This window comes from Sardina pilchardus, chromosome 23, assembly GCF_963854185.1.
Source record: "Sardina pilchardus chromosome 23, fSarPil1.1, whole genome shotgun sequence".
NCBI lineage: Eukaryota > Metazoa > Chordata > Actinopteri > Clupeiformes > Clupeidae > Sardina > Sardina pilchardus.
Window position 1 is genome coordinate 14,984,358 of NC_085016.1, and position 10,000 is coordinate 14,994,357.

The 10,000-nt window shown below is 49.8% G+C and overlaps 1 protein-coding gene across 4 annotated transcripts in view; it reads right to left on the minus strand.

The window, feature by feature from the left end:
- The window catches only part of grip1 (glutamate receptor interacting protein 1), a 350,390-nt gene that overhangs the window by 76,413 nt on the left and 263,977 nt on the right, over window positions 1–10,000 (minus strand). For all 4 annotated transcript variants that reach the window (XM_062528265.1, XM_062528266.1, XM_062528262.1 and 1 more), the window contains exons 3-7: window positions 9,425–9,560; window positions 6,625–6,770; window positions 5,299–5,382; window positions 2,941–3,016; window positions 343–488 (exon numbers count right to left, since the gene is read on the minus strand). In XM_062528265.1, coding sequence (XP_062384249.1) covers window positions 343–488; window positions 2,941–3,016; window positions 5,299–5,382; window positions 6,625–6,770; window positions 9,425–9,560 — 588 coding nt within the window. The remainder of the gene's footprint in view (window positions 1–342; window positions 489–2,940; window positions 3,017–5,298; window positions 5,383–6,624; window positions 6,771–9,424; window positions 9,561–10,000) is intronic.

Consider the following 10,000-nt stretch of genomic DNA (forward strand, 5'->3'; position numbering starts at 1 on the left):
TGGTGGGACTAGGATGGAATCACTCATTTCCTTCCCAAACATAGACCCAGGTTCAATTCTTAGCCAAACTGGGATGTTTTTCTAGGTCACTTTGGATTAAAAAAAGCACCTGCTAAATACCTGAACTTGATAAGATATGATAAGAACAAAGATATGACTACTATTGTCCAAGCCACTGCGTACAAGTTTGGCATTTGCCTCATGGCAGTACATTGCATTACTAATGCATTGACTCTAGCAACTGACACAGGAATGTAAGGATTTTGACTGGCTGATTGAGTTCCTATGCCGGGCCAAAGGGTAAGAGTGCGAATGTGATTGGACGTGGGGGGCGCCACTCACCCATGATTGACACGTCGTACTCGATGAGCAGCGTGGCCTCCTGGCCGCACTGCTTGAGGATGCTCATGGCCTCGGCGTGCGAGGTGCCATGGAGACGGATGCCGTCGATGCTCAGCAGCCGATCGCCAGGCTTAACGGTGCCTTCCCTGAGAAAGAGAGAGGGAGAGAGAGAGAGAGAGAGAGAGAGAGAGAGAGAGAGAGAGAGAGATATTAGTCAGGGAGAGACGGAAGGGACAGAGAGGTGTTAGAGGAAGGGGAGATGGGCTCGGGTGGGGGCAGGAAAATGAAGACAGAGATGGAGAGATGGAGAGAGGGAGAGAGGGAGAGAGGGAGGAGGGGAGGTAAAAGAGTTTGAGGTGAGTTTGAAAGAAATAATAGACACAAAGAGAGCGGACGATGGAAAGAATGGAACGTGAGAAGTGAAGAGAGAAGAGATACAGAGGAAGAGGAACAGCAGGAACAACAACAAAACAAAGGGAAACAAACAAAAGACAAAAAGAAAAACAACAAAAGAGACGGAGCAAACAGAGAGAAAGAACACAGACCAAGCGACAAACTACAAAGACTGACAGATGGGATATGAAAAACAAACACACACACACACACACACTCTCACAGAGGGCCTTCAGGACAAAATGTTTTCCTATGGCATCCTCCAAAACAATAACCAATAAACACAATAACCCACAAACGCACTAACAAGCGGAGGTCTGCTGAGTTCAAGAGCACAATAAAAGGGAGGGGGAGCCCGAGAGGAACTCTAATATAATCCCCGCGTCTGTCTCTCTGTCTGTCGCTCTGCCTGGGCCCATTGTCACTCTGCCGCGGCGCAGAGGGGTAGTGAACGCTACCGGCTCAAATGGAAGTGAATGGAATTACAGTGGAACAGCCGAGCATGTTAGATAATTGTTTCGGTGATGAAGCCTAATAAGTCATTAGGTGCCGATCAGTGGCTTGCTGGAGCTTGGGCTACAATCGGCAGCTGAGGCTGCTACGGATAAACCCTCCGGAAGCTTCCGTGGAATGAGAGGAGATGGAGAGTAAGAGAGAGAGAGTGAGAGAGAGAAAGAGAGAGAAAGAGGGATGTCTCCCCATGGGAACGCTTTGAGTAGACAGTCACATGATGTAACGCGTACAGGGAGGAATCATTTCCGGAATCATCTCTCGGGCGTGTTAGCAGGACCGAGCCGTTGCCAGGGTGTCTCCGACTCCCAGAGAGGCACTTCAGCCCGCTCCTTATGATTTTATCGTAATGGATAACATCTCCGGCCGTCCATCCCCGAACGGCTCCCTAAAGTGACCATCGCTCCATCACCTCCTCCGCCCGCTGGTCAGTGAGTAAAGGACATCTCCATCCAACCCCCCCCCCCCCCCCCGTCCCTCTCCCTTCCCCTTAACAGCCCCTCTGGTCTTACGAGGGCCGAATCGATGCCCTGTCCTGGACAATGAGCCGCTTCACCACCCCCACCACCACCCCCGCCTGCCTCCACTCCCCCTGGGCTGGCTGTGTGTACGCTGGGACACCTGGGTCGTTTCTCACCCGGTTAACTCTAAAGGCCGCCTACTGACACGGTCCGGCTGCTGCTGGATAGAGCAACACACAGACACACACACACACACACACACACACACACACACACACACACAAGCACAGACACATCCACACCTTATGAAGTGAAGATGGTTAAGGTCGTTGAGGTCGTTGAGGCATATGTGCATATGTGTGTGTGTGTGTGTGTGTGTGTATATGCATGATTATGTGTGCATGCCATGCATACATGTGCAAGTGTGTGTGTGTGTGTGTGCATGGAATTGGAATATTCTCATAGTAAGACCAAGATTTGCATAGAGGTGGATGAATATTGATGGGGGTTGGAGGGAAAAAATGGGGGGAGGTGCAACAGGGAGAGGAGAAAAGAGAAGCAAAGGAGAGGAGAGGAGAGGAGAGGAGAGGGAGGAAAGGAGGGGGAGAGAAGAGGAGAGGAGAGAAGAGGAGAGGTGCTGAGGGAGTAAGAGTGTGAGGAGAATAATAAGGAGGGCCGAGAAGTGGGGAATATATACGGCCGCAGAGAAATCACCAGCGTCCGCCCGGCCCAACGCTCCAACCAGCAGTAAAGTTCAGTAACACGCCTAATTTATTCCTCCGCCTATGAGTGATGGGGGCGGGGGGGAGGGGGAGGCGAGGGCAGAGCGCTCATGTGCAGACCAATTTATCCAGTTTTAGGTGGGAAATTGTGGCCCTTTTTGAATGTGTGTGTGTGAGTGATAAAGAGAGCGTATGTGTGTGTGTGTGTGAATGTGTGTGTATGTGTGGTTCTGAGAAGACAGCGATGGTAAAATGATGGACTCTCTGTCTGGGAGTGTAGCGACGCAGGATAAATGATTTTTCCAGGAGGAAGATGCACTGGCAGAGCCACGTCCTATAGGAGCTTTATGACAGCAGTGAGTAGGCGCTCTATTGCTTCTGTTGCACGCACACACACACACACACACACACACACACACACACACACACACACACACACACACACACACACACGCACACACGCACACACGCACACGCACGCACACACACACAAAGAGAGACAGCCATCTCACCTGTCTGCTGGACCACCTGGTCTGATGGTCGTTATGACAATGGGACGGGATTTGTTCCGGTCTTCGTGGGCACCACCTGGAGAAACAACACTCAAGTTAATCTACAGCAGATGAACCCAGGTGAACACTTCTACACACACACACACACACACACACACACACACACACACACACACACACACACACACACACACACACACACACACACACACACACACACACACACACACACACACACACACACACACACACACACACACACACACACACACAACAATAATTGAACATGATCTACCGAGCAACTGCTCTACTCTTTCCTGATCTTCAAGCTTACGGCTGTCATCTAAAAACCTGTTTCATCTCGAGACGTTTCCTGATACCGTTTCATGGTTATAATATGATATGCCTTCACCTGTTTTCCTGCTGCAGATATCTGACTCGCCTCACAAACACGGCTCCAACTCCACAGCGGCATAGCGGAGTCGTCTATCATTATCAGGTAGGAGGCTTCACAGTGAGAGTGCCAAATGTCACAATTATACTTGATTTGGTAAAATGAACAAACTGTTGTCATCTGACGAGAAGAGTGAAGAACTGTCACATTAGACATGTTCTGTGCAGTCTCTGTGACGCCACAGTGCCACATCTCATGTAACACTTATCACTTCTCGACGGGAGAGTCTGATATTTCAGGCGATACAATCGGTGTGATGTGCCCGACTTCACAGCAGGTGAGAAAATGTATCTGTCGCGACGGCGAACGTGCCGACATTTACATCGGATACAGGTGGGGAGCGACTGTTTCGACAAAGCGAGACAGAGACATAGTCTTCAGTCTTCAGGCATTTGAAATTCCGATGGCATGGTGCGGGTTTTCCGGAGTTTTCCGCGGCTGTCTGAGACTCTAGATTCCTCTGCACTCTCACATGCGAGCTTTCGAAGATGAAAGCGGAAACCACCAGAACACATTTTTTTCCCCCTCCTCTTTTTTCGTTTTGTACAACTGAAATATGGAGGGCTGTCCGCGACCTTGAAGTTAACTTTCTTGCCGTCTTCAAACGACTCTGCCGCTTTTGAGCCGAACACTCCTTGCTTTCTTCTTCCGCGCTTCAATGAAGGGGCCAATGCCACGCGTAAATATAGTCAAATAAATGGAGATGAGGCAGTGGCTATGCAGAGTTAAAAATGATTTCCCGGCGTCTTTCTTTGCCGCGCCTGCCCCGATGATGGGGCGGAAAACGTTCCTCTTTGAGAAACTATTCATGGATGAATCCGAAACAAGGAGGCCTAGAAGCCCATTAAATGCATTATTCAGGAAGTTACAGAGGGAGACAGAGCCGATGCCAGGAGTTCATCTCCCATCATCCATCTGTGCACATTCATCCTGTCTATACGACTTCCTGAAAAACAGCTAGACTAGACACATCTACATTCTCCGAGGTGACACTTTACTTGAGCCCTCAGTTGTAGGACAGATATAACAATGTCATCATCGTTTCATCGCTAATGTCGAGCAATAGAACAGTGTCATTGTACTTGATGCTATGACCGCTTGTAAGAAGGAGACGTAAAGCTTGCAACAGAAATGCAAACATGACATGGTCACTTCATCAGATACTGACTGTTGTGATGCGTCAAGACAAAATAAAATGTGACATTTTTGTGACACAAAATTATGATGAAGGATTCAGGTGTTAATTGGATCTAGTATGAGGAGTGTACAATGCTGAGTGGAAAGGAAGTCTCTACTAAAATTTCTCAATTCAGAGTTACTATCTGTGTTTATACCAACGTCACAATTGGCTGTGGCTGGGTTTATCATTTCTTGTACAAACCTGGTAAATAAATAAACGCTGGCTTATCTTCTGGAGCTTAAATAACACATTAATAATCTAACAGAAGATCATAACATTTCTGTTAACGGAGACAGAAAATCCATCCTTTGCTCGTGTATCAATGCTCATGTTTTTTCATGTCGTGTGATGAGATTGGGTTGCACAGAGAGCAGGTATGTGCTGTGGTGTGGTGTGTGATCACTGATGAGACTGTGTTGCACAGGGCAGGTATGTGGTGTGTTTGTGTTGTGATGAGGAGATTGTGTTGCCGCTGGCAGGGCCTGTGGGCTCGTGTACGTGTGTGTGAGAAATACGCGCACTAGCGTACAGCATGTTCTCATTAGCTCTAGTCTGTTGCTCACGCACTCAAGTAGAGATTCGGGGAAATTGAAAACATGCGGTTTACTTCGACATTCATCTCTATCTCTAGGTAGACACACAACTGCATCCTTCACATTTCTGAGCACAAATATGCATACACAAACAGACGCGCACACACACACACACACACACAAACACACACCTCTGATAACGAATCCAAAGGTGTTGCCTTCCTTGTGTAGAGTCACCTCAACATTTTTGAACATCACCCCTGAGCCTTGAACAGCTGTGAAGAAACAAGGCAACATGTTATAGCAAACAACATCCCACACACACAGGCACGTGCACACACACATGCATATAGACGCACACACACATGTGCACACCACTAACACCGGAGAAGGTGCTGAAATGATTAGTGTCACCCCTCTCCGAGCACCTCATTAAAAATTAAAGCAGACAGCTAATCAAATATTTTACAGCCCCTCATTTGGTCACTGCCGGTCATCTGAAACTTTCATTTACTGAGAATGCAGATACTTGCAGACACTTTAAACTGTAACACAGTACGTCTTGTCAACAGGCAACTATACAAGCAGTTCCTACTTAGGGTATCATTAGCTGGGCCATCTTACCCACATTGCAATTCCCATTACAACAAAAGAATGTGGGCGTTTATGTCTATGTCTATATTTATGTCCTAGCTCTATGCAATCAGAGAGCAGGCGTGCAATTCGGAAACTATAGAAGCAGCTACGCCATTGTTGCAGAAATCCTTATTTGAACATTGTGTTCCTCTGGGCATATATCTCTCCACATTTTTACAAGGAAGAAGACATAAAGTAGCCTGACAGTGAGAAGCTCAGAAGCCCTTTCTTTCTCCTCTGATGTCACCATCCCTTGTGTTAACAATACGGCATATAAAACTCGAGTGGAATAAGGACCAAAAAGCAAAAGTGCTAGGAAGCTCCTGCTTATTACCGGACTACACCGTTTCTCATTTTAAATCAAGTCAAGCGCAAATGTCCTTTTCACACATTATGGGCAGTAGAGGAACAAATTGTCAGGGGTTGTGCAAAGTCAGAGGGAATAAACACTCAGTAGAAAAAAAAACAGCTCGAGGAAGGAGACTAATTAGCTCCGAGACGGTCCATTTTAATCCAGTTAGTGGACACTAAAGTGTATCTCTCCCTCTACTCGGCCCCCGGAAGATTTCCAAACGTCCAGATCTCAGGCGGCCATAAATGTTGTCACATCACCTGTTCAATTAGACTGATTTACGGCTGGTCAACTGAAGCCCCGAGGCCCTGAGCTCAGCTGACCGGCTCAATCCATCACCTTCCCAAATCTGAAACTTCCACCTACATCACAATCCTTCATTTCTAACCGAGGCCGGTGAGGAAAGGGCAGTTCCAGTTCCTAGTTCTGGGAATGCACTCATAATCGCACCGGTCATCTGGACGAGCCAGGCTCGGCGCGGGCTTCCGAGCGATGTTGACCAACGGACGGACGCAGTTCCGGTACTCACAGACAGGGGGCAGCTCGTACTCCACCTCCAGCACCACTCGCTCGCCCACGTTCTTCAGCAGGCTGATGATCTCGTCGTGCCGGAACTTGGTCAGGTTGATGCCGTTCACCGACTTGATGTAGTCGCCGACGTTCAACTGGTCACTTCTGATGGAAAAGATCAACATTGTTAATGTCTCAGCTGGTCCAACGCTAAGCCCGTGTCTGGACTATGTGTGTAGGAGAAGACTAAGCAACAGGGAGACAATGTTGGAGACAATGTTGAGAGAAACAGAAAGAGTGGCTGAGGGTGACCGAGAGAGGAATAGTGGTGGGCTTACAGTATTACTGAATAAAGGAGAGAGGACTCAGCTCAGCGAGAGAGTAAGGAGAGAAAGAGGGAGAGAAAGAGGGAGAGAAACGAAAGGAAGAGAGAGAGAGAATGGAGAGAAAGAGGGAGAGAGAAATAGGCAAGAATAGAGAGTGGCAAACTCAGAATGAGGAGGCCAGCATAACAGAGAGAGACAGAAAGACAGTAAGAGAGCGAGAGAAAGTCAGAGTGACAGAGAGAGAGAGAGAGAGGGAGTTTGTGAGAAACAGAGAGAGAGAAAGAAAGAGAAAGTGGAAGAGAGAAACAGAGAGTGACAGAGCGAGGGAGAGAGGCACAAACTATAATCTGAGGCGGAGGAGTGTATCAGCTGAATGAGAGCTGACTTTGATGGCCTCACCATAAAAGAGACAAATGTCAACTCTGGAGTTTGGAAAACCAAAGACATGTCACCTTACATCTCTCTATCTCAGACTCCCTCCCTCTCTTTCCTTCTCTCTCTCTCCAGGATGTTCACACACACACACACACACACACACACACACACACACACACACACACACACACACACACACACACACACACACACACACACACACACACACACACACACACACACACACACACACACAATCATTGCATCTTGAAAGACTCCCCCCGAAGCCCGTGGGCAGGTTTGGAGACATTTCTGTCTCTCGGTCTTTTCTGTTGGGAAGCGAGCGCCTCGCTCCTGTGCTATTTTCGGGGCAGAACCGTGGCAAGCCCATTTCTCTTCTCTACCGTCTGAATGGCCCGCCAACGGCTCCATCCTATCCCTGCTCAGGAAACCGCCCGAGGCAGGGGGCGCTGAAGAGGAGGAAAAGAGCCCAGGGGCAGGAAGAGGGGGGGGGGGGGGGGGGGGCAAGCTCTTGTCTTTCCAGGAGATTTGCAGGTGCTGTGTGTGTGTGTGTGTGTCTGTGTGCGTGTGTGTGTGTGTGTGTGTGTGTGTGTGTGTGTGTGTCTGTGTGTGTGTGTGTAGGGGATAAGGGGCAGCAGGGGGAAAGCTATTACCCCTAGCCTAAGTCTAGCTCCACAAAACGCTGGACGTGGGAATCACTCCTGTGTCTATGTGTGTCTATGTGCTTAGGAGTGTATGAGTATGTGCGAGTGTTTGTCTATGTAAGTGTGTGTGTGTGTGTGTGTGTGTGTAGAGTGTGTGGAAAGTGTGAAACAAGGATGGTAAGGCTTTGCACTGCTAGGGGGGAGATTGATCCTCTATGAATGACAGCTGCGTATCTGAGTGAGTGTGTATGTGAATGTGTTTGTGTTGGTGGTGCATGTATGCATGTGTGTGTGTGTGTGTGTGTGTGTGTGTGTGTGTGTGTGTGTGTAAAAGTGGAGTTGGTGGGTAACCTTGATCGTAGAGTTCCAGATATCAACAGGGAGATGGGCCTTCAGCCTGAGGACTTATCCAGCATTGATTTATGTAGTATACATGCAGGTCAACACATGCAAGTGCATGGACAAACATGCACACGCACACACACACACACACACACACACACACACACACACACACACACACACACACACACACAGAGAGAGAGAGAGAGAGAGAGAGAGAGAGAGAGAGAGAGAGAGAGAGAGAGAGAGACACACACACACACACACACACACGCACATACATACCCCAGCTGAATGATAAACAGTCCCATTCCATTGGAGTGTACCTAATGTGCTCTCCACATCACGAGCATTCTCCTTCCCAAGGTGCACTCTGATTCCCTCTGGATTACTCTCCTCTTCCTCCTCCCTCCCCCTCTCCTCTACACATTCTCTGCACTCCCCCTCTCCTCCTCTCTCTCTCCTCTACACATTCTCTACACTCTTTTTGTGCCTGTTTCTGATCTGTCTGTTTCTGTTCTGCTGATCCCTACATGCAGCACACACACAGTATTCTCCACGGCTACCTTTTCCTGCACTCTCTGTCTCTCTCTCTACACTTCAGCCTTTTACACACTCTCCCTCCCTCTACCCTGCCTTTGCCTGTCTCTGACACACACACACACACACACACACACAGAGTCCCCTGCCATCCCTCCCCTCTGCTCTCCCTTCTGTCCTGCACTCTCACTCTCTCTCTCACACACACACACACACACACACTCACTCACTCATCACAAACACAGGCTACCTCTCTTCCTCTCTCCCTCTTTCTCTCTGACACACACAAACAAACAAACAAACACATACAGTACAGGGGCTACTGCTCTTCCTCTTTTCCTCTCTCTCTCTCTCTCTCTCTCTCTCTCTCTCTCTCTATCTCACACACACACACACACTCTCACACACACACACACACACACACACACACACTCTCTCACACACACACACACACACACACACACACACACACACACACACACACACACACACACACACACACACACACACACACACACACACACACACAGAGTGGCGCTGGTGGCCATGACGGGCCTCGTGTCCCTCTTACCTGGCGGCGATGCCTCCCTGGCGCAGGTTGGAGACGCGGGGCTTGCCGTCCTTGTCGATGCCGCCGGACACGGTGAGGCCCAGCGTGGTGCCCTCCTTCTTCATCAGCTCCACCAGGCTGGAGCCCTTGAACTCCTCTGCAGGGGGAGGCCGGGGGGGAGGGGGCCGGGAGGGGAGGGAGAAGGAGGCGCAGGAGGAGGAGGGGGAGGAGGAGGTGGAGGAGGAGGAGGAGAAGGAGAGAGAGAAACAGGGGATGAGCGAGGCCGGGCCGCACGGACACAGCAGGCGGAGGTGGCGGCGGCAGCGCTGCTGATGCTGCCGCTCGCCCCGCTCGGCCCCCCGCCGCGTCATGCGCATGGCGCCATGGCCACCGTCGCCGTGGCTACTGACGATGCTACTGACGATGCTGCTGCTGCTGCTGCTGCTGATGCTGATGCTACCGCTGCTGCTCCTCCTCGCCTCTCTGCTGCCACTGCTCCCGCTGCTGATGCTGCGGAGTGCTCGCTACAGGGTGAGGAAGTGCACGAGGAAGAGGAGGAGGAGGAGGAGGAGGAGGTGGGGGAGGGGGGAGGTGGTG